The 22,703-nt window shown below is 59.7% G+C and overlaps 6 protein-coding genes across 6 annotated transcripts; 3 read left to right on the forward strand and 3 right to left on the reverse strand.

Moving 5' to 3' along the window:
• Window positions 1-874: 874 nt before the first annotated feature.
• HRG_11450 (sugar transporter domain-containing protein) lies at window positions 875-3,064 on the forward strand (the record flags this gene model as incomplete). Its single annotated transcript, XM_044869920.1, has 3 exons — window positions 875-1,402; window positions 1,496-1,640; window positions 1,713-3,064. 3 exons carry the CDS (start codon window positions 875-877, stop codon window positions 3,062-3,064), a joined length of 2,025 nt encoding a protein of 674 aa, XP_044714817.1.
• A 627-nt stretch (window positions 3,065-3,691) lies between these two features.
• HRG_11451 (zinc finger protein) lies at window positions 3,692-7,511 on the reverse strand (the record flags this gene model as incomplete). Its single annotated transcript, XM_044869921.1, has 5 exons — window positions 3,692-6,207; window positions 6,283-6,406; window positions 6,468-7,090; window positions 7,157-7,252; window positions 7,328-7,511. The coding sequence occupies 5 exons, from the start codon at window positions 7,509-7,511 to the stop codon at window positions 3,692-3,694; spliced, it is 3,543 nt and encodes a 1,180-aa protein (XP_044714818.1).
• Window positions 7,512-8,931: 1,420 nt separating this feature from the next.
• Window positions 8,932-10,225, reverse strand: HRG_11452 (choline/ethanolamine kinase domain-containing protein; the record flags this gene model as incomplete). The annotated part of the gene is made up of 2 exons (XM_044869922.1): window positions 8,932-9,429; window positions 9,494-10,225. 2 exons carry the CDS (start codon window positions 10,223-10,225, stop codon window positions 8,932-8,934), a joined length of 1,230 nt encoding a protein of 409 aa, XP_044714819.1.
• Window positions 10,226-11,753: 1,528 nt separating this feature from the next.
• HRG_11453 (nitrogen permease regulator of amino acid transport activity 3 domain-containing protein) lies at window positions 11,754-14,000 on the forward strand (the record flags this gene model as incomplete). Its single annotated transcript, XM_044869923.1, has 3 exons — window positions 11,754-12,495; window positions 12,560-12,956; window positions 13,028-14,000. The coding sequence occupies 3 exons, from the start codon at window positions 11,754-11,756 to the stop codon at window positions 13,998-14,000; spliced, it is 2,112 nt and encodes a 703-aa protein (XP_044714820.1).
• A 966-nt stretch (window positions 14,001-14,966) lies between these two features.
• On the reverse strand, window positions 14,967-16,613 carry HRG_11454 (helix-loop-helix DNA-binding domain-containing protein; the record flags this gene model as incomplete). The annotated part of the gene is made up of 2 exons (XM_044869924.1): window positions 14,967-16,256; window positions 16,323-16,613. 2 exons carry the CDS (start codon window positions 16,611-16,613, stop codon window positions 14,967-14,969), a joined length of 1,581 nt encoding a protein of 526 aa, XP_044714821.1.
• A 3,535-nt stretch (window positions 16,614-20,148) lies between these two features.
• On the forward strand, window positions 20,149-21,214 carry HRG_11455 (got1/Sft2-like family domain-containing protein; the record flags this gene model as incomplete). The annotated part of the gene is made up of 4 exons (XM_044869925.1): window positions 20,149-20,371; window positions 20,509-20,629; window positions 20,850-21,000; window positions 21,062-21,214. The coding sequence occupies 4 exons, from the start codon at window positions 20,149-20,151 to the stop codon at window positions 21,212-21,214; spliced, it is 648 nt and encodes a 215-aa protein (XP_044714822.1).
• Window positions 21,215-22,703: the final 1,489 nt, after the last annotated feature.

A 22,703-nucleotide genomic window follows, 5' to 3' on the forward strand; every position in this document is an offset into this window, starting at 1 on the left:
CTTCTGACTGGCTGGCGCATCTGTTGGTCGCGCCGTCGTCGGATCCGGCCATGAGGTTTCCAAAGATTTTCTTTATAAAGAAGGAGCTCGTTCCCTTTTTGCAGACCGGCCAATGCTGATGAGGCGCTCTGGCTTGGGGCATTTTCGTCGACCAACAAGATTGATCGATTTGCATTTGTCCGAAAAACAACCCACGCAGAGTCGCAGACACCTGCCGTCGTCGCCGACAATCCACCGTCGTCTAGTCTCGTGTGTCTTTTCACCCGTGGGCTTCCCCTCGCTTCGCGCGCCCTCGCGAGGTCTGTCTCATCAATCTCATCAATCTCAAATCTCTCTCTCCCCGCTTCTCCACATCGGCCACTCCATCTCTGTTCTGTATCCGCTTCCTCTGTCTCTCGCTTTCCCCTTCCTCTCCGCTTCTCGCCTGGTCTTTGTCTCTCCCCCTCTGTCTCGTCTGCCCTCTCTGCGCTCCCGTTCCACCTCTATTGTTCTCGACTCTTCCAAAATCCCAACCGCCATTGCGCACTCATTCCATCAGCGGCTGGCCGAACGCCCGCTGGCCGTCCCGTCGTTCAACGGCGGCCGCCACGACACACGACGACGTTTTGGTGGCGGATTGTACATGCAGCCACGGCGCATTCCATACATACATACGAATACATAACATTTGTACAACATCATCCTTCTCGCTAAACTTCTGCCCCGACGTCAACGGCGACGCCTCCTCCCGACCCCAAAGCCAGGTTCTCTGCCCCCAGCAGCGTCCCTGTGCAACGCTCCTCGGCACTCGACCGACGGCACACCACATCGTCGTCTTCCAATCAAACCCCCGGCCGCCTGCATCGCGGCTGACACCTCCGTCATCACACATCCAATGGCGGTCCAGGATTCGTCAGAGGCTCGGCCGCGCCATCACCGCCACCACTCCATCGTCCCCGGCGAGATCCCCGTCCCACATGGCCCGGGCGATTCTGACAGCGACGACTACCCCCTTGCCGGCGCCAGCGACGATGAGCGCCGCATCTTCAGCCACGTCACCCGACCCGACGACTCGTACACCTCCGATGGTGTCTACTGGGCCGACCTGCCATGGAGCAAGCGCGTCGGCTTCGTCTCAAAAGTCGACCGCGACACCGCCGCCCACGAATTGCGCACCATTGGGTCCATGGTGAAAAAAGATCCCCTCTCGCCCATTTCCTGGTACTTTCGTCACGCAGTCATCCCCGGCGCCGGCCTCGGCCTCGAAGGCTACGTCCTCTTCTCCATTGGAAACCTTGAGCCCCTCTTCAGGCAGGTATGGCCTCAATGCTGGGACAAGCACGAGGTCTGCAGCCAGAACTGGGTCGCCAGCGTTACCTACCTCGAGATTATCGGCATCATGGTTGGCCAGGCCGCCGTTGGTGTAAGTCGTCTCACTTCCTCCCAGGCCCGCCTATGCATCCACGCGGCATTTAAAGACGGCAAAACCCCAGTGGCTAACTTTTGCCACGTACAGGTTATTGGAGACTGGATCGGCCGCCGTTGGGGTCTTATACAAGATGCCCTCATCATGCTTGTCGGCCTCCTCATGCTGACCGGCAGCTGGGGCTTGACTCTCGAGGGCTGGGTCATCTGTTACGCCTGGTCTCTGTTCTTCTACAGTACGCCGCTCAAGTCCCCAAGCTGCTCGCTCCGCGGCGCATTCGTCGCTGACCATCTCTTTTGCTGTGCAGGTATCGGTGTCGGAGGCGAGTATCCCATTACCGCCACGTCGTCCCTCGAGGGTGCCTCCACCGCCGGCAAGCTTTCGACCCGCGAGGACCGTCTGCATCGTGGCCGCCGCGTCACGACGGCTTTCCTCATGCAGGGCTGGGGACAGCTTGTCAACCAGGTTCTCCTCATCGTTCTCCTCGTCATTTTCAACAACGGTCGCGGTGCTCCCCCGTACAGCACGTCTGCCGCCCAATACGCCTTCCGCCTGTCGTTTGCCTTTCCCGCCATCGGCACGGCCTGGCTCGCCTACTACCGAACGTGGAAGATGCCCCATGCCTCCAAGCAGCTTGCCGACGCCAAGAGCCGCTCCAATGTGACGGGCTACGACGTCAATGCCCTCCGCTACTGCGTCAGCCACTTTGGCGGCCGTCTCCTCGCCACCGCCGGTACTTGGTTTTGCAACGACGTCTTCTTTTACGGCAACAAGCTATTCCAGGGTCAATTCATCAAGGTCATCTCCAACAACTCTGAGTCCCTCCTCGTCACCTGGACGTGGAACCTGGTCAACATTGCCGTCTCCCTTGCCGGCTATTACCTCGCCTCGCTTCTCATCGACAACAAGCTCTACGGTCGAAAGATGATGCAGCAGGTCGGCTTCTTCATGTGCTTCCTCATGTTCGTCATCCCGGCCTTCAAGTACGACTACTACACCAGTCCCGCCGGCATCCATGCCTTCCAGGCCATGTACTTCATCTCGTCCTTCTTCAACCAGTTCGGCCCCAACTCGGTCACCTTCCTTGTCGCCGGCGAAGTTTTCCCAACGCCCGTCCGTGCCACCGCCCACGGCTTTTCCGCTTGCCTAGGCAAGGCTGGTGCCCTGCTCGCCTCGGTCCTGTACAACTACATCGACACCCAGACCAAGTTCCTCGTCGTCCCTTGGTTCGGCCTCGCCGGCATGCTGCTCACCTGGATCTTCCTCCCGGACACCACCGGCCTTGACCTCAAGGAGCAAGAGCGCCGCTGGAGCTACATTCGCCAGGGCAAAGCCGACGAGTATCACGGCGTCGCCGTCAATCCCGCCCATCTCAGCCTGTGGGAGCGCCTGTGCGGCATCGGCAAGACGTACGACCCCGAGCTGGACTGGAAAGCCAAGATTGAAGATATGCGCGCTGAGTGGCAGGCCGCCCAGGCCGCTCGTGGGCCCAAGGAAACCGAGAGCCATGGAGAGGGCCATGGCATGCCCGACGACGGCGAATTTTCGCAAGAGATGCACAACTACTTTAAGCGCTCGAGCCCCAAGTACGCCGGCGCCCCCTCTGGTGGCCCGCTGCAAGAAAAGGTTGCCAGTGACACAATCAGGCAAAACCAATAATACGTGTGCATGCTATTAGCGCGCGCTGTTTTGGTCGCGGCGTTGTGTGTCAGGCTCAAGGCAACGACTCTTGAGAGGCCTTGACTGCTGTTCTTTTTTTTTACCCGTTGCAATGTTGCATATTCAACCATGGGCGGCGTTTGGGGGTTTCATTATGGTACAGGGATAGCGGATACGACGATATGTGTTTTGCCGCCATGGCCAAGCGTCGGTGTTCATCACGGCGGGAAAGCGGAAAAGGGAGGAGAGACGTGGAGGAGGCAAAGACAGACGACCATGGGGTTGGTCCCACCGATGGCTGTTTTCTCGGGGAACGAGGGATGGAGTGCAAGAAGCGGTCGGTCCGCACGAAAAAGATATGAGTAAACATACGAGTAAACATTCAATACAAATGTCATCGCGGAATGATCCATACAAATACGTGTTTGCCGTCCCCTTCGAGTTCGTAGTCCCATTGTCTCTCGTCTTGCTCGTTGCCTGGCTCATGTGACTGCTAACCTGCGCGCGCGTGTGTGTGCGTATATTTTGTGTGCGCGTAGGAAAAAGAAAGGGATAACACAAGAAATGGATGCCAGGCCGTAGATGAATGAGGAAGAGGAAGAAGAAGAAGTAGAAAGCCGTCTTTGTCTATGCCGTTGTAGTCGCCGGGACGGCCGCCGCGGGATTCGGGGCGAACACGGCCCCCCTCTCCGCACCAACAACTCCTTTCCGGGTATCATGGTCAAAACACCGCACGCCATTGTTCGACGCAGCCGGCGGCGCGGCCTTCACTCTATCCTCCATGCAGCCGCCGGGCGGTCCCGCCCTCTCCCTGGCGGCGGCGGCGCCCTCACTATGTTGCTCCGGCTGTTGCGCCGCCGCCGCCGCCGCCGCAGCAGCAGCAGCAAGCGACCCAGCGGGGATGATGACGCTGAGCACGCACTCGTCGAGGTGCTCGTAGAACTCCTGCGCCCCTGCGAAGCGGCCGCCGCAGATGGAGCACCGCGCCGCCGCGCCGCCACCCCCGCCGCCGTGGTGATGCTCCGGGGGTTCCGGCAAGAGGCCGAGCAGCCTGCCGCCGGCGCGGCTGTTTGGGGGCGTCTGCTCTACGTTGTGCGCGGCCGCGAGGTGCCGCTTGAAGACGTCGGCGCGGCCAAAGGCCTTTTCGTATGGGGAGCCCATGCCGGGGCAAAAGGGGCAGACCATGGTACCGCGGTAGTGCGTTAGGGCGTGGCGGTTCTTGTCGTACTTGCGGGCGAAGCCCTTGGTGTGGTACTCGCACGACGCAATGGGGCACTTTTCCGGCCGCTCCTCCTGGTGCGTGAGCATGTGCGCGGCGAGGTCCTTGACGATGCGGCCGCAGTCGGGGTGTGGACACTGGCTGCGATTCTCGGGCAGCGCCTGCGGGCACGCTTGGCTCGCTGCCGCCTCTCGATGCCAGGGCTCTCGATGGGGGGAGATTAGAAACGACCGTTGCAGGGAGGATTCAACGCCGGGCTGGCCGGTCGACGACGACGACGACTCGCCTATTGGATCCATGTCCTCCTCTTCGCCGCCGCTGTCGCAATTGTCTCCTCCATCCAGGGGCTGCCGCACCTCCTTCATCCAGTCCTTAAGGACTGACATAGGCGGCCAGTCGCCGCTGGCCTTGCCGCCGCGGTGGGGGTGAAAGTGAGCCCGGCGGAGATGCGCCGCGGCGTTGTAGTAGGCGCCATACTGCTTCTGCCCCATGCAGGCCTTGCAGGTGGAGAGCGCGACGACGGGTTGGATGGAGAGGTCCTTGCCGTTGTCCGGCTCGCAGCACACCCAGCGTCTCGCCATGGCCGAATGTTTGGCCTCCGTGTGGCGCCTCAGCTCATGCTCGCCGCGGAATCCCTCTGGGTATTCGTTGCACTTTTCACAATAGACACGTCGGACCGGTGGTCTCGGATACGGAACACGGAACCTAGAGGGCGAGTCTGGGGACTGAAGAAAGGACTCGGGCGGCCGTGCGTAAGCAGGAGGTTCGCCCACCGTGTGCCTCCGCCCTCGCTCGTGGTCAATCTCGGATGAGGCTCCTAAACTGGGGTCTTTCCTGTGCAGTATTGCGGCGTCGTCTTGTGTGCCAGGGCGCCACGGTTGAAGACCGGACAGGCTGGATATTGTCGGCACCGAGCGTCGAGGTCCCTGAAGCAGCGGCGCGAACGAGGGTTCCCATGTAATGGAGCCATTCGGTCGACGCTGCCGAAGAAAGCCCATAAACCTGGACCTCTCTCCGACGTACTCGTCGCCTAGTTTGAACAAAAAGTCGACACTCGAGCCGATCCCCTGCTCTTCCCAGGCTTGCCGTTGGAGAAAACGGTTGACGGCGACGTAGAGGGATGTTTCCTGGTCCGTCAAGCTCTTGTGCGAGATGTCCTCCAGCATGGGGCAACAGGAGGAGAAAAGCTTGACAAAAGCCTTGTAGGTGCCGTGCGCGGCCTGGTCCCCATCCCCCCTCGCGGGCGCTGCCTGCTGCTGGGCCACAAAGTGGTAAGCTGGCGGGGCCAGGTCCAGGAGAAGAGTCCGGACCATGCTGAATATGCACAGGGCAAGAAAGTTGGCCAAGATTCTTGACGATCCCATGCTGAAGCTCTGTGATACGAGGGGCTCGAGAGATTTCAGAAATCGAACGAGGCATTCCTGAACCAACCGCGCGTGCTCATCCAAGTCGGTGTTTTCCGGCGGCGGCTGGCGCGAATATGCCGACCCAAGCCGTATGGCCGGATCTGGCTGCAGGATACCAAAGACGACCGTCTCGCGCAAAAGCAGCTTGGCATTGTGCAGTACTGGGTATGCCGTCTCCTCTTCGTCACGGGACCCCGACAGTCCGCCACTGACTTTGAGGAGCTGGAACGGATCGTGAGAACCCTCCTGGGCTTGCCAGCTGCTAGCTAGGGCTAGCAACACGGGAGGGGCATGACCAGACGCGTCTTGGTTGAAGCCCGTCGTGCCGTCGCTGGCCGCATACCTCGAATCGAGTTGCGCCGACCACCAAAAGCCGTCTGCAAAGTCCAGTGTGGTCGTGACCGTATCCTTTGCGTAGGCCGGAAAGGAGCAGCTTGTCAGCATGTATTCGTTGACAGCCCGCCGTTGTGCAGTAGGCGACGTGATGGGAGTACGCGTTTGTCTCGGCGAGAGCGGCCCTGCATCACGATTAGCCTAACCCGGCATTTGGTGTTGCCTAGTCGGAATCCAGCTCGGCGGACTTGAGGGCTCACCAGGGAGGAAGACGTTGGCAAAGGAAGTGATGGGATCCCGGCAACAGCCCACATGTGCCCAAAATTCTTCTTGACCGGACGGGGGGTTGCCTGCGCAGTGCGTGCAGGGCTGGCTCTCGTCGCACTGTCGAGATGGTGAGCTCAAACTAGCCAAGCAGTTGTTCACGATGGGCCACAAAGGCTACCTCTTTGCGGGCTGCCCTGCAGCGTAAACACGGCCCCTTGTCTCGCACTAGGCGCAACTCTCCTATGGACTCTAGACGAGGCTGGCCGAGCCGAGCCTTCTTCAACGGGGGCAGGTGAGGTTCGGCGTCTGAGCCTGCAGAGCTCCGGCGGGTCCCTCGACGAGTATCGTCGGAAGCGCTTTTCCGGGGCGGGTTCTCGCTTTCCCTTGACTGAGCGGGCAGGCTCAGGGGTGGCAGGTTGACGGGGACGGCGTGTCGCGTGTGCTGCGGGCCCGTGCCCGCCTGACTCGGCGGTTCGAAGCCTTCAACGACGCGGAATGATGGATGCTCGGACAGCGGTGGGGGAGGCGAGCTCCCCATGGAGAGAGCAGAATCCCTGTGCACCTGAGCGTGATTGTCTCGCTGCAGCCGTGAGGGGAAGCCGTAGATGAAGTGGATGCAGTGCTCGTCCCAGCACTTGACAGAGGGCAAGGAAGACAAGTTTGGAGTGTCGGGGCGGTCTCCCAGCATGTGCCTGACGCGATTCAAGGGGTCGCATCGCTCAAGATGCTTGTCGAGCCACGGCGCAAAGCCCTGCGGGGCATCGGCCGACGAGCGCCTCATGGACTCGACAGCATCCAACTCTGACGACGGGATCAGCCATCAAGCTTACAGCCGGGCAGACGGGGGAATCGAGTCATTAGCCCTACGGTGCTGTAGACAAGCCGCCTCGAGGCACTCACAGTGATACTGGAGTGCGCGGGCCTCTTCCATCTGGGACAGGACAGGGATATGGGGCGCCAGGCCTGAATGCAAGCAGGGGTAGCGACGTTAGCCGGGTGAAGAAGAGGCATCTCTGGATCAAGGCAGAGGGCACGAACCGTGCTGATCGACGAGGGCCTTGACGACGCGGAGTTTGTGGCGCAGCATGTCGAGCTCCAGGGGCAGATCGAGGCCATGTTGGGCAGCGACGAGGACGGCTAGCCTCGACTGAATGGCGGCCTGCTCGTCGAGCAAGTGGCGGATGGCGCCGTCGATGTCGACCTTTGAAGCGGAAGCCGACATGGTTGCGAGCTCATTCTCGGGACGGCCTGGGAGCTTCCGGTTGCCGATGGAGGGGGAGGAGAAAGTCGGCCACGTTGTCGTGCTCCAGCAACTCAGGACATGTCGACGACGGCGCGGCTCCTGTCTTCCATGGTCTACGCCCTCGTCGCGGGCGGCGTCGCCAAGGTCACGAACGGTTTGCTGCTGCTGCTGCACGGCTGCTTCTCTGACGGTCGGGGTCTGCTGGTTGGTCGTGCTGCATACATGTATGTAGATTAGATGGATTGTTTTGTGCGATTGAGTACAGGAGCGTTGCCTCTCGTGCTCCCCTTTGCTGGGCTGGGGTTGGTTCTGCAACGGCCTGAAGTCGACCAAAAAGGTGGGGTGTCGACGTGATTAGCTAAGTGGGGACCAGAGGCGGGCCGGGGTACGGATACCGAGGAGGGGCAATGTTTCAGGCTGCCGTGCACTATGCCTTGTGCTGACGATTTGCGCAATCACACAGTGTTAGTCTTTGCTAAGTCTCTGGTACGGGGCCCGTACCCCGCTCAATGACCGGCTGCTGGAGCGGGAGGACCCGGCAGGGCCTGAACACGCCGGAAAGAGTTGTGTCTGGATGGTCGCGGGCGTGCTGTCAGTTCTGTGCATTCACCGATACTCTGCCCTAACGCGCTGCTTGTACATAGATATCCAAGGTACCGTGCACTTCATTCTGCCTCATTCTGCCTCATCCGAACTCTTGTTCTGCACGGCAATGTACTGTACATGCAGCGTGTCGCGGATACCAGGGACTTGCCATCGTCTACCAAGCAAGACCTCGCCACCTCCTCAGCCCAGAAATGCTCTGGCCAAAGGGGGCCAAGTGGTCTCGCCTCGCTTTCATGCCAGCGCCGCACGGGTCCGTCGCCCACCATAGACTCCTCTCCTCGCCCATTCCAGGTTGCGCTGCCTGACCTGATTTAATATGAACCACGCTACCATGAACCGCGCTACCCGGCAGGAAAAAGCAAGCTGCAGGATGGACTCCATCGAAGCCATCAAGCTACGCACCGAATCGGCAGGCAGGCCTCTTCGGACATGAATTCTCCTTTTTGGACATTTAAGTTGCATCCATACAACTGAAGTCCTAAGAAACTCGGCTGGGAAGCACCCAGGCCTGTTGAATACCTGTAGTCCCAGCTCCAACGCCCCCCTCTCCTTTATCCTTGGTTATCCCGGCCATGCCCCCCCCAATGACAAATACGTGCTCACCCAAGTCTCGTTTCGCGGCCAGCCTTGCAATCCCCGGCGCATGCGCTTCTTTCTCTTGTCCGCCTTCTAGCTCGTCTTGCCTTCGGTTGAAGAATATCCTTGTATCTTGCTTTGGCGATGCCAAGCTCCCCTTGTTTGCCTTTCGGCCCAACGCCCGCGCATACTCCGGCGCCTGCCGCTTGGTCTTGTTTCAGCCACGGCGTGCCCACGTCCTTTCTCTCAGCGGCATATCCTTGCCCGCTGCCTCACGGCTGCCGTCCTCTTCTGCCTTGTAGGCCCAGTGTTCGCCGAGCCGCTTCTCGGCGTACGTGGCGTAGTCGAAGTTGATGTGCGAAATCGTGGCTTGAATCAGAGACCAGATGCCCCAGTAGAAGCCAGGAACCCCACGAAACACATCCACCTCGTGCATGAGTTTCCGCGTCTCCTTTTCCTCGTCCATTGCGACACCCGAGAGTCCAGCGTACGACTTGATGTATTCACGGATAAAGACCTGTCGCTGCGCCTGCGTCGGGACTGCTGAGTAGTCACAATCGTAACCGGCCCATTCTGCAAAGTGGTTGGCCACGTCAAAGGCAACGGGAGACGGCGTGCCGTATTCGTAGTCGATGAAGCTGACGGATGTCGCAGCGCCTTCATCCCGGTGAATGATGACATTGGCGCTGAGCAGGTCACAATGGGCGAATACCAGCTACTCTCTTGGTCAGCCACGATCCTCGAGCGGTTCGGGGGAAACAGGTCAGCCGCATCCATACCCCGTTGGGGCCAAAGCCAGCCCGCTGACTGAGGTTCTGGATCATCTCATCGAGCTCTCTCTGCAACGAGTCCCGCCGTTCGCGCAAGGTTGCCGTCTCGGTGGGCAGCGCCAAAATCCATTTCTGCATCGTCGTCCATACGTTTGGAAACGGCTTTCCTGGCGCAGCGTTCGCAATCTTGGCCTTGTCGCCGCTCATGTGGGTGGAGCCGTTGCTTGTCTCGTCGCCCCGGATGGCCGCGTCCGACAGGCAGGGGACGATGGCATGCCACTGCGCCAGGTGCCTGGCCACGGCAGTCAGGATCTCGGGATTGGCGAGGTCCTTGGGCTGAGCCACCTCGCCAGGCACAAAACGATAGAGCATTCCGTTGGCGAAGCGGGCCAGCAGTTGGGGGGCCAGACCGTGTTTCATGAGGAGCTCATGGTTGGCAGCTTCGCGCTCGCGATCAATAAGCACATCGCTGCCGTTGCCGTAGGCACGGAGCAGGATGGCTTCACGGTCAATGTCCGTCTGGGAAAGGCCGGGCCGTCGGTTCTCGGCCTTGAGCAGGGTGTTTGTGATGCCATCGGTGAAGCGGGCGAACTCGATGTGAGGCTCGTCCATTGTCCACTGAGGCACAAGAGTGAGGAGGAGTCTGAGGGCTGAGTCCCTCGAGTTGGCTTGGTCATAGCTCAGGGGGATGAAGCGAACATGGCTGTGCTCGCCGTTGGCCACTGCGATTGCGGGCGACATTGCGGAGTTGATCGGAGGAGAGGGGTGATGGCGTTGAGGGAGAGATGTGAGAGACTCTGGAGGCGACTGAGAGCGCTCAGGAAGACTTCATTGCCTGGCCAAGGAGCTTGGCAAGCAAGAGCCGTGTGGCGAAGGGGGGTGGCGGGGATCGGAAGCAGCGCGAGGCCTCATTCGACGACGGTTGGAATTCGTGTATCCGTGTCCATGTGAATGCGCAGGACGGAGAGGGGCTAGGGGTTGGCCAACGGAGGCGGAAGAAGCGCTCGAATGGACAAATAAAGAAAGCAGGAAGGGGAGAGAAGAGAATTGGCGGTTGAACCTTCTTGGGGTTGGCGGGCCGCTGGAAACAGGAATTTCAGGGACCATGTGAAAGGCTCACGCCCATCGCCGTGCCCTGCAAGGTACCTCGGGACCAAGTAGCGTGGACAGTTTTGTGGCTGGCTTGGCCACGGCCGGCTTTTGTTGGGAGCTTCATTTGCAGGTACAGGCTACGGCCTTATGCTCAATTAGCCATGCCCAAATCGAGTAGCTGCTACCGATGCAGGGGACCTCAGCTAATCACCGCAGCGATGCGGTACGCGGGCGTCGGGTACGGAGTACAAGTGCCCACGCCAGTAGGTACCCCGGTACCTACTGTGCACACGGAATGCCGTTTCTGCGTGGGAGGAGGGAGGCGACTAGCCACACGTATTAAGTGGCAAACAGAGACTGCAGCAAGGCCGGGTAGAGGCGGAGCAAGAAACTCGACGGGCGAGAAACCGGGGCTTTTCTAGAAGGCTGATCCATTGTGCAACACGACGCAATCGAGACGCGACAAGTCTGCCGTGCCTACCATCTCAAGTGCCCTTGCCCATCTTGATCTCTGCTGTACTGTAATGGAACGCGTCGATGGTAGTGTTCCCCGACTACGGCCAGCCTCACCACAGGTACCTAGACCCGCCAGGTACATAGGCAGTACCCAAGTCTCTACCTACATAAGTACCTTATATATTAGGTACCCGGTACGGATACGGATAGGTTCCTTAGGTAAGTAACCTTCTGAAGTCCCTGCACTAGGCACACGATGAGCATCGATCATGTGAACGACTACATTGCTAGCATGTACATGGCCTTTCAATGCTACCCCCGAGTCCTCCTGCAAGCTCTCCTTACCCCGTGGGCTTTGACTGTGCGGGGCATAATGCCGTCAAAAGCTGGTTACCCGCTTGCCTCCTCATGTTCATCATCAAACAACATCTTGCAGGTACAAAGGCCAGTGTACTGTGCGGTAGCAGCACAGCCAAAGGACACAGAGGTACCTCGAGTGCGGCACCCCACACGCCGCCGGCAGATGACGCACATCCATCGGCACCAAGCGACTCTTCACTCCACAGGTACCGGTAGAGGTATCTTCACATCCATTAGCCTTGCTCGCGGCCTCACCCTCGACTGCTGAACCCTCTCCCTGCCTCCCTTGGCTGGGCCCATGCAGTCTGCAAGGCATTGACGGCATGCACCACAGTGGGCGGGGCCACAGCACCGGGCAGCCATGGCCATGTCTTGCGTAAACACGCAAAACCTGCTCGCCGTCGCCCTCGTCATCAACCGCTCGCGCGACGGTCCCGCCTTTGTCTTCCACTGGCCCCCCGACGTCCAGCCCGTCAGCGGCAATCCGGAGCCCGTCGAGGCCGAGGACCTCCTCCTCGAGCGTCTCTCTCTGCACGCCAAACGCGACGTCGGTGCCCCAGACCCTCCCACCACCCACCGCCATCATGACGACCATCACCATCTCATGGTCGAGTCCGGCTCCCCGGCTGTGCCGTGGGAGCATCTGGCCGGCTTCCCTACTCGCGACCTAGCCGGTATTCTGACCCCGGCCCGCTCGTACCACAAGAAGCTCTTCCAGCTTTCACTCGATCCCCTCTTGTGTATCTCGTACCCCATCCACGTCCCGGATAATGGCAAGTGGAAGAGGCCCAAGAAGGCCCGCGCCTCCAAGCAGCTCGACGACCACATTTGCCCCCACGAGACCGAGGCTCCGCCGCCGACCCCCAAGGACAACCCCAAGAAGGAGGAGGCAGATGACGAGAAGCGCAGCTCCATGACCATGTTCAACCTCGTCTTCATCCTCAACCCCAAGAAGAACGAGGTCAAAGATCTCGTCGACCTCCTCCACGGCAACATTGTCAAAAAGGTCAATAAGGCCTACAAGTACAGCCAGCAGCACAGCGACTTCATCTGGAAGGAATCGAAGCGCATTCTAGCCGCCAAGGACAAGGCCCGCGAGGACAGTGAGTTCCTGCCCTGCTTTCCTCCCTTTCCCCCTCCAGGTTATTGGCTAACTCGCAATGCTAGGAACAGGCATGGGCTTGCTCTGGAAAGAGCTCTTGCACATGTCGTCGCTCGCCGCCTCCGTCCACGAAATCTACGAGGCCGTCTCGCAAAACAGGATTGCTGCTCTTCACTTGGACACGGCCGCTGGGGTTCTCACACCCTCGGTCCAGATTCCCGCCCCGTTCTACGTCTCCGACACTCCGGCTGAGCACGAGCAGGGTCAGCGGGGCCTCTGGCTGACCACGGCTAACGCATTCCTTAGCCAAGACGCCCTCGATGAGCCCGGCTTCCTAGACCGAAACTTTGCGCTGCTGCTCATGGACGACGAAAAGAAGATCATATCGGAGCTCCAGGCCGACAGAGACCCGACAACGGTGTCCATGGTCGAGTTTGTCCGGCTCGCCAAGCCCACCATGTCGTACGCGCATCCGTCACCTTATTCCATTGCCTGTTCACAAACGGAGCATGATACTGACAGTTGATTGCCAGCTTCTACCAGGTCGGACAGAGCAATGTTCTTACTCTCGGCCAGGTCCGTAAGTATGCACAGCACTTCATCTTTTGGCGCCGTGCCATCGCCATCCCGCCCCTCCACGCCCGCGACACATACATTGTGTCTCCCAACAGCGACCTCGCGCGCCTCCCATCAGCGTCTCAGGAATGGCAGCGGGCCTTCCCCGTCGCGCCACCCCTCCCCAACTTCCTCGCCGAGCTTTCCATGTGCCCCAAACCGTACAAGACGTTTTGCCCGAGCAAGACTCATCGTCCGCTCTACCTGCGCATGCTGGCGTGGCTGATGAGGGGCGGATGGGTCACCCAGATCTGCACGTTTGGCTACGTTATTGTGTGGCCTGAGATACTGTACGAGATAGACTATGAAATCGAGGCAGAGGAGCTCGCCGCCGCCGCCGAGGAGGCCCGCGCCCAGGAAAAGGCCGACGACGCGACTTCGGCCCCCGACGACGGTTCTTCGTCGTCCCCGGCACTAAACCAACACCACCCCAACGCGCAACACTCCGAGGACACCACCGGCAACGTCGCCAATACGACCGCCACGCCCCGTTCCACGACCCAGCACGCGGCCGAAATGGCCCGGCTCGAGCGCATCGCGCTCAAGGCCCACCGCGAGGCGGCCGATAAGGCTACGGCGCATGCGCGCAAGGCCGTGCCCGTAGCCACGGCCCACCCCAGCACAAACGACGCGCCGCACCTGGCGGGCATCACACCGCACATCATCCTCGATGCCAAGAAGACGACGGGCAAGGAGTCACGCTACCTGTCAGCCATTGCGCGTCGCCTCAAGGACAACAAACTCAGGTCGGCCTGGCAGCTCACGTGCAAGTACTTTGACGGGCGATGCGCCCTGGAGCGCATCGCCCTGCAAGAGGACATGAAGCGCAAAGAGGTTTGGACCCTTCTCACGGGCATGAGCGAATACTTGCTATGCACGAGACACTGGTGAGGCATATGGGCGGACGGAACCGAAAGACAGGTGACGCAGTATACACTCTGCTCGGAGGCGTCTACGAGGACAGTACTTACGTATCTTACACGTATACATGCTTGCGTCCACGCGCAGGCTCGATGAATTCTCGTGGTGTTTTGCACGCCGCGTCCGCAGCGCGATGAGCGGGCAGCATGTACGTACAATACAAGCCACCACAAAGACTGATGTGAAGCTGGACATCGAGGGAGGAGGGGAGCAGATGAAGGAGATGATCTCAGACCATTAAGAAAAAAGCTACCGATGACGACAATGATGCAACGATGCCTGCCAACCACAACGAGCCACCAGATGACAAGTACATCGAGTGATGCAGAACCTCCGTCATCCCAAGCAAAGAAACGGCACGAAAACCAGCAAATAAGCCGAGGCCGGAACCGGATGGCTGGCCTCACCGAGCGCCATCCAAGGTATCGCAACAACAAACCGTGCCAAAGGTAGATGTAGATGTTGCAGATAGACCGCAGCGAGACAAACGTCGGAAATGCAGATAAACACTCCAGGAAAGAGAACAAGCGACAAGATATATCCTCCACTGTATAAAACGAAGCCTCCGCGTATACCGTGAGCCCATGCTAAATGCTCATGACTATTACCCCTAGTAGAGACGAGTCTCGTGAAATGTGGAGTAAAATAGAAATCACCGCTCGCCAAAAGGGAGAGAGGAAAGTAACTCAGCGCAACAGCGCGCCGAGCCAGGGGGTATACATCGCGAATGCACTCCATCGTATATGAGGGGGCAAGCGCGCGACGTGGGGAATAGTGCCAAGTCAAATCAACGAACATGGAGATCAGAGACGCCGGGAGGGGGAAAGATGCTGGTCGTACTTTGCAGAGCGACAACCTGCGCCACTCTCGAATGTGACGCCTGCGGGCAAAAAAGGAAACAGAGGCAGACGGATTGTCGTGGTAGAGAGCGCATGTCTAGTGAGTAAGGTCCATGTCGTACTCGTCCTCCTCCTTGAAGTTGAGAGAGCCGTGCCCTTCTCCGTCGTCGTCAGGGTCGTTCCAGAACTGCGTCGTGCCATCGCCAATTTCTCCGCCCATGCTCACATTGCCATTCTCTTCGGGGGTGATTCCAATAGAATCCAGGTTGGCCGTCAAGGAGTTGACAGGGTCCCCGCGGTAGTCTGTATGGTTTGGCACACGGAGGCCGGACCCGGAAGTCCGCGAGTATGAGAAGGAGCCCGTCTCGCTCTTAACCATGGCATCCATTAGCTCAGTCTGCATGCGCCTCTCATCCTCGGTCAACTCAAAGGGAAAGTGTCCACCGAGCTCAGCAATGTTGTTCATGAGCTCCTCTTGTTGCTGGAGCTTGAGATGCAGCATCCACATCAGGTCACGGGTCCAGCTGACGGCGCCGTTGAGGATGTCGCCCTTGTTCGGGCCCTTGTCTTTTTCCTCAATGGGAAGACCGGTGGTGATGTTGCCAGAACTGCCTCCGGCCGCGCGTCGGGCGCCCGGTCCAGCCAGTCCCGACGTGGCCTGCGATGGGCTGGAGATGCCGGTGAGGGTCGGGGACAAGGGCGTGCCGTTCTGTATCAGTTTGCGGATCTTCTCGTCCTCCAGGCGATGCGTGGGCACAAGCTTGCTAAGGTCTTGGATTCTCTCATTGATGTTATCGCGGCGTCGGCGCTCGACGAGATTGTGGGACTCGCGGCGCCGTTTGCGCTTCATCTCCTGGGTCGAGACAGGGCTGGGATTCACGCCCAGCTTGGCAGGCATGGATGTGCCGCCCTTGAGCATGACCTCGTTGATGGGGACCATGCCCTGTTGCATGGGGGAGGAGAAGCCCGAGTTGTACGAGGCAGGGATGCTTCCAGTAGGAGTGTTCATCCACTGACCCGACGGGGACTTTTCATGGCTGCCCGAGTTGCGTATGGGCTGCGTGCCGAAACCAGGCGAGTCTTGGGATCCTATGGGAATGCCGTGGATGCTGCTGGTCTTGGGTGTCATGGGGCTTCGGGCGGTTGAGGCCTTGCGCTGCATCTGTTGCGACATGCGGGCTCTTGCCTTTGCATTGAGATAGTTGGGGTCGTTGCCGTCGGCGCCCATGTCTGCTCCCGCCAGCGGAGATCCAGAGTAGGACATGGGCGAGTGGATCGAGGTGCCAAACGAATGGTTGTTCTGCATCTGCCGGAATTGAGTATTGAAGCCGGCAGTATAGGGGCTCTGGATCGGGTCTCCATCTGGTGTGTTGGAGTAACCATTCATCTGCGTGGGGTCAATGTGCAGACCGGATCCGCGATGCGATGCGAAGGCGCCCTGAGAAAAGCTCACGTTCATGGTAGTGAAGTCTTGGCCCTGGCCATGCATGCCCGAGTGGCCCTCAGAAGGGCTTGCCAGGCCGTCGAGCAGTTCGTCATCTCCAAAGACGGCCGAGCCGCTGGAGAAGCCGTTGGGGGCGGTCCCGGACGCAGAGTTGAAGTTGTTACTGCTATTATTGCCGGAGCTACTGTTGTTGAACGAGGGAGAGTAGCCACTGCCCATGGCGAGGTCATTGGGATCAATGTTGCCACCATTTGGGGCGGAGCCAAAGTGGTTGAACCCGTGTTGGGCCATGACGGGCATTTAGGCTTACGAAGCCTTGTATCGATGCTGCTGCGATGGTGGACTATATGATTCGTCCGCCAAGGGATGAGATTCGGTCGCCGATACCACTTGCTAGGTGCACGGCTGTCAGCCCCGAGAAGCCGCTGGACGGTGCCGGGGCGAGAAAGAAAAAGGATAGTCGAAGAAGCTGTTGGCAATATGCACCAAGAGGGAGGTTAGTCGACTGCGTGCACTGGGAGCAGAAGAACAGCGAGCCGTCAGCGGCGTGGTCGAGGGAGGCGGGACTTGTGTGTTCGGGTGCTAGAAGGCGGCTGTCAGTCAGAGGGGGGGGGGGGGGGGGGGCGAGCGATCGGGAGAAGGATTGCGCGGAAGAGCCCGGCAAAGCACATCGACCTACCAGGCGCGATGAAATGGCAGGCGCTGTTGATGAGAAGTCGGCGCAGCTTGCTACCTGCACGCCATCTAACAGGAGCCTTGAGCGCTGTGCGGCGAGGAAAAGAGGACCAGCGGCAGAATGCGACGTCGGAGGGGGTCTTTGCGACAGGCTGCCTTGGATTCGCCAGTGTGCGAGGGTGGTGAGAAAAGTGTGGTCGGGGGTGGGCGATGGATCCGGGGGTCGTCCTGGGACCGTCGCCTGTTAACAGGAGGGTCCAGGCGGTAACGGAAGCCTGTCGGCCCTAGAAGTGCTATCTGTAGCGAGCTATATAGCCTGGGGAAAGGGAGGGAGGCGTCGTCGAGGAGCGGTGCCGAAGCCAAAGTAGGGGTGAGGCCTTGTTTCTCGCTGCTGCTGCTGCCCAATCGTAAGCCGGTGCTTGCTTGATGGCGGCTCGCAGCGCACAGAGGATTGGCGTGAGCAGCGACGACGGGGATGGGGTGGATGGTCGGTCGGTATTGGAAGAAGAAGAGGGCCAGCTTCAAGTAGGCAGGGAGGCTTTTGACTAGCAGGCAGACGAAGAAGCAAAGGAGAAAAAAAGGTGGGGGTGGAGAGTTTGAGTTGAAGGGAGGGGGCAGCGGCGGGTGCGCGGGCGGCTTAGGGGAGAAGCGGGAGGGGCGAGGCGCACAGTGGGCTACTTGCCCTGTAGGTACCCCTTTGGCCCGGCGGGGGGTGCGCGTGTTAAGAGAGAGAGAGGGAGCGAGGGAGCGAGGGCTGGTGGGCGTTGATCCGCCGGTTGGTTGTGGCGGGCTTTGGCGCAACAAGCGAGGACGCGCAAAAAGGGCTTTGTGGGATGGAACTCACTAGATTGGCCCAGGGAAACAAGGTGTGCGTGTCTGGAGGATTTATGCGCGCCGGGTCGCACAAGGGAGCTGCGGAGAGAGAGCAGGTTGTTCGGAAAGACAATGGATGTCCGAGTGCGGAACAGGGGCTATGCGGGGTGAAGTGGCTGCTTAAAAAGACCAGCAGCAGTGGCGGGCCCCTGTTTGCGATGGTGGGCCTGGATGGACCAAGAAGAGCCGACGAGGCTTGCGAAAGGCGCAGGGCGGCGGCAGTGTTTATGGAGATGATGATGCCGATGCTCCTCCTTCTTGGGCAGGCAGCCTCGTTGGTGGGCGCGCGACGCTGACGCGGATGCCTCGGTGGCAGTTCGCGGGCCCTGCAGGCTGCTGTCGATCGACGAAGTTGGGGGGGTTCGTGGCGGCGGGCCAATCGTCTGATGGGCCGCGCAAGGCTGGGCCGCGGGCGCGCAAGACAGGCTGCCCCGGAATGTCTCGTCGACGGCGAAAAAAGGACTAAAAAAAGGTTGCCGTGGCTGTTTTGGTTGTGTAACGGCCTGTTGTTTTTCTCGGTGCGTGGGCGAGCTGTTGTCGGCGTGTTTCTTTGGCAGAGCCGGGTCGAGCTTCATCACCGTCCGTCCACTTTGCTTTCCAGCTAGCCCGCTCTGGCCCGGAACGGCCTCGCATCTTATACTGCCCACGCTAATCGCGACGACTCCCTACGGCGATACGAAATGTCGTCCCGCTCCTCGTCGTCTGACTCGCCTTGGGCTTACGAGTGTGGTGTGGTGGTGGCATCCATTTCCTTGTCTGGACACCCACCCTCGGGCTCAACGTGACTCTGCTTTTGAGACACAGGCTCGATATGGCACTCTGGCCTCTGCCATCGAGCTGCATCATGGAATCGGAGTTTCCTGCCCGGTCATGCGTGTCTGCGATGCCCCCGAGAGCCTCTCCAGCGCCTTGGCCACGGGGCCATGTAAGGAACCAGAAGAGGTCAGCCTCCATGGGGGAAGCGGTGCATGATGTCCCGTCGTCCAAGTTGTCGTCGTCGTCGTCGGCAAAGCAGGGTGCGGGTTGGACCAGGCATGGGCTTGCTGTTGCACCCCATCCATCATCATATCTGTACATATGCATGCATGCATGTTCATACCTTGTGTACATACACACATCAAGTGCGCACTCGTGTATGTACTGTACAGTCTTGCGCGCATCGATTCTCCATTTGCAATGTCGCCGTGCCATGGCCGAGCGAGGCAGGTATATCAACGGCAGCGCAAAGGACACTTGACGCCTCGTACCCAGCTCAACCAACTACTGTACACCGGCATCTGCCTCCCGTCCAAAGCAACCCGTCTCCCAGCTGCCGCACGTCACGTCCATGTCCTTGTCCTTGCAAGCAAGGTACAACGCCATCTCGCATAAGGCCAAGGCCTCACCCTGCTTTACAACTCCCAGCCGCGAGTTCGTTCGTCCGCGGCAGAGCCGCTGCGGCCCCTCACCTCCCTCGCGCAAAGCCACCTACCACCTGGGGATGACGAGTAGGTGGTAGGCAACCTTGCCTGGCCGTCTCGACATGGTAAGTAGGCCTGGCTGATGTGGCCGTGACTTGTACTACTTGTTGCGTCTGGCGCGGGCGACTAAAATAGAAGGGCACCAAATAGCAGGGTACCTGGCGATGGCACAGGATATCCCAGCTGCCACATGTACCCAGGTATCTATCCAATCACCACCAGCACGCCGCGGCCAACCTCAGCCGGGTAGCGCCACACTTACCCCCCTCTTCCGGCTACCAATCATGTGGCCTGCCGCCGCCTCGTCAAGCACGCATCCGACTTCCTTCCACACCCCCAGCCTTTCCTCTCTGCCCTCCGCACCTCCGCGACTCGACCTGCGCGCCCGGATTACCCTCGACTTCTAGCCTTGTTTGTTTCCCAGACGGCCCATTTCCAAGCGGTACGCGCGGTTCGATTCGCCCAACGCGCCCGCTGCCTGTGCCCGTGAGCCGTGGAGAAAACATCCGCTTAGTGGGCTCCCCTCCCCATTCCCTTCTGGCTGTCCTGTGTCCTGTTTGGATCGCTTCAATCCGACCGTGGGTTCCCTCTCTCACCCCTGCTCCTCTTGCGACCTATATCAAACCCTCTGACTGACCGTACCCAGGTCGGAGCAGCTCGCTCGTCCTTGATAGGACTGCCCCCTCTGTCGACCGCGCGCCATACTTCCCCTTTCCTCTCTACTCGACGCCGAATCACACCCCTCGGGGGACTTGACCGTCACGAACTGTCGCCCATCTTCTTCGCAGCCGTCTTATAATCCCGCCTTTCCCGTCTGCAAACCAACCATGGCTTCCAACTCGTTCCGGGACTCCATCAACTCGCTCGGCTGGAGCCGGCGTAACGAGGAGGCGCCCATCAACACTTCGCAGCAGTCGGGTCTGCTGTCGTCCATCAAGAGCCTCAACCCTTTCCAGGACCGTGGCTATGTGCGTCTCCCGACCACCGAGAGCGCCGGGGCACCTTTGCCGGCACCAAGTCGGCGAGAGGAGGAAGAGGGCTGGTTCGTACGTGAGTCAACCTGACGACATAGAGTCGCGGCACCCCTGCAGCGGGACATGTGCAGCCCGTCTTTGGCCTATACCTTAGATTCTGCATGTGATCCGGATGATGCACCTCGTGGGTGGCAGGGCTAACTGGGGTTGCAGTGAGCAGGTGGGACCGGTTGTTGATCTTTGGGGCTTGTAACCTGGCTGCCCTCGCCTGCTTCGTCATCTGCTTCACCCTCTTCCCGGTTCTCTCCCTCAGGCCGCGCAAGTTTGTCATATTGTGAGTGGGCCCGCCCGTCCCCTCCGCCCGCCGTCTTTCCTTTTGCGCCTCTGGCCCCCTCCTTTCCCGCAGCTCGCCTTTCCCATGTAGCGACGATTGCCGGCCCCCCCAGAGGGCCCACCTGACGGCCGCTTGCCTTGCTTGACAAGTGCCGTATCCTAGAGGCCCCCGCTGTTGACCTACGGCGTGTCGCAGTTGGCCCAGAGCTAATGGCAAGCAGATGGTCTGTCGGGTCGCTCCTCTTCCTGGCATCCTTTGCAGCCGTGATGGGGCCCATGAACTACATATATCACCTCCTGTCGGCTCCCAGACTGCCGTTTACCGCAGCATACTTTGGGTCCATCCTGACGACGCTGCTCTTCGCGCTCAAGGTGTGTTTCCAGCTACGTTACGACCATGCAGCAATGACGTGACTGACCCGCAGGCACGCAGCTTCATAGCACCATTTTGACCATGCTATCCGCCTTTGTCCAACTCGCCTGTCTGCTATGGTATCTCATCAGCTACTTTCCCATGGGCTCTACCGGCCTTCGCCTAGCCGCTTCGTTTGGGACCAGGCAAGCCACAGCGTGGATTACGGGGTAATCGAAGAGTGTACAAGGCCGCAGCGAGACGGGGTGCTGGGCTGGCTTGGCCAGTCACTGATGAGACTTGGACAGCCTGTAGAGTGGTCGTAACTGCACACATCAGTTCTTTCTTTTTCGTTGTTATTTCTCAAAGCGCCAAGTGTCGTCAGAACAGAGATGAGCGAGGTGCGAGGCTGCTGGCCGGCCGGCCGATGAGGGAAACGCCCTACATGGGCTTGCTCTACGTTGTTGACTAGGCAGACATCAGCCTCGACTCAAAGGCCACGATCAAGAGCGGCTGGCCAGCCGGCCAAAAGCGCCTGCCGAGTCGATCTCATAGGCAGTGGCAAATAAGGGAGCGGGCCAGAGTCGCAGGCTCGTCGTCCAAAGGATATAGCCACTCGCCATGGCATTTGGGCTCCGGCGACCCCGCTGCAAGGTCTTGGCGCTGGCATGGGACAAGACAACGTCATTGCTGGGAAGCGTGAGAAGTCGGTGTCGTGGGCGCGGTACTCGGTCCACTGCGCGGCAGAAGATGGACGAAGTTGGGTCAACGTCGTTTTGGCTCAAGGAAAGAAAACGTTGTAATAGTACCAGTAGCCGTTTGATGGCTCCCGCGGGGCACAGGGTGAATAAGTCCCTTGTCTTGCAAGGGAGGCGCTTCGGCACCCAGGCAGATGCCGAGCAAGCCGCCACAGACTTTTGGCCCGTTGCCTCGGGGAACTAAAGAAATGAGGTACAAGGGCGCATGCCTGACGCGGGAAAATCACCGCGGGCCGTACCACCTCCCTAGTAGAGGTTGGCACCGGATGGGGATCTACTGCGCGTATGTACGAGCATACTGGATTCATGTACGTATGCATGCATGCAGGTAGGGGCATATCATGCTGCGGCGTTGCACGAACGAATGCCGTACGGCAGGGCAGGCTGGAGACGGGCCGGCGGGCATCACCGGGGCGCGCCACCCATGATGCCTCTCGCCGAGGCCAACGGGGTGGGTTGCATCGGCCATAAGTGTATTACCCAGAGTCACCCCGTATGCGGAGTAGGGATGAAAGATGGAATACCTCCGTATATGGTGATGAAGAGGAGACGGGGGATCTGCACATGGGGGGTGGGTGCGGAATTCGCCCTGGCCGTGTACGCTTTGTAGGCTTGATGTATGTCTGGCCCATCTCATCTGCCTTGACAGATTGCTCCTGGACAAGGTGGTTTTCGGGCAGACGATGGATGCTCTCTCTGTGCCGCATAGACGCCGGCGCCGGGCCACATCAGGTAGGTGAGTGCACGATGCCTCCCTCGCTCCCTGCCAAGCTGGTTAAATATGGGGGAACCTTGTGTTTTATCAGGAGGCAAGACTCGGTCAGACTGGGTTCCTAGGTGGGCATAGCAGGCGACGGCTGTACCCCCTTCTCGTGAGACAAGAAGGGCAATGTTCCACCATAGCCAGGACAGTGGCAACAAGGCCCTATTACGGTCATTGTGAGGCCCCTTTGTTGCATGCCTGG

This window comes from Hirsutella rhossiliensis (genome assembly GCF_020360975.1).
Source record: "Hirsutella rhossiliensis strain HR02 chromosome Unknown scaffold00021, whole genome shotgun sequence".
Lineage (NCBI taxonomy): Eukaryota > Fungi > Ascomycota > Sordariomycetes > Hypocreales > Ophiocordycipitaceae > Hirsutella > Hirsutella rhossiliensis.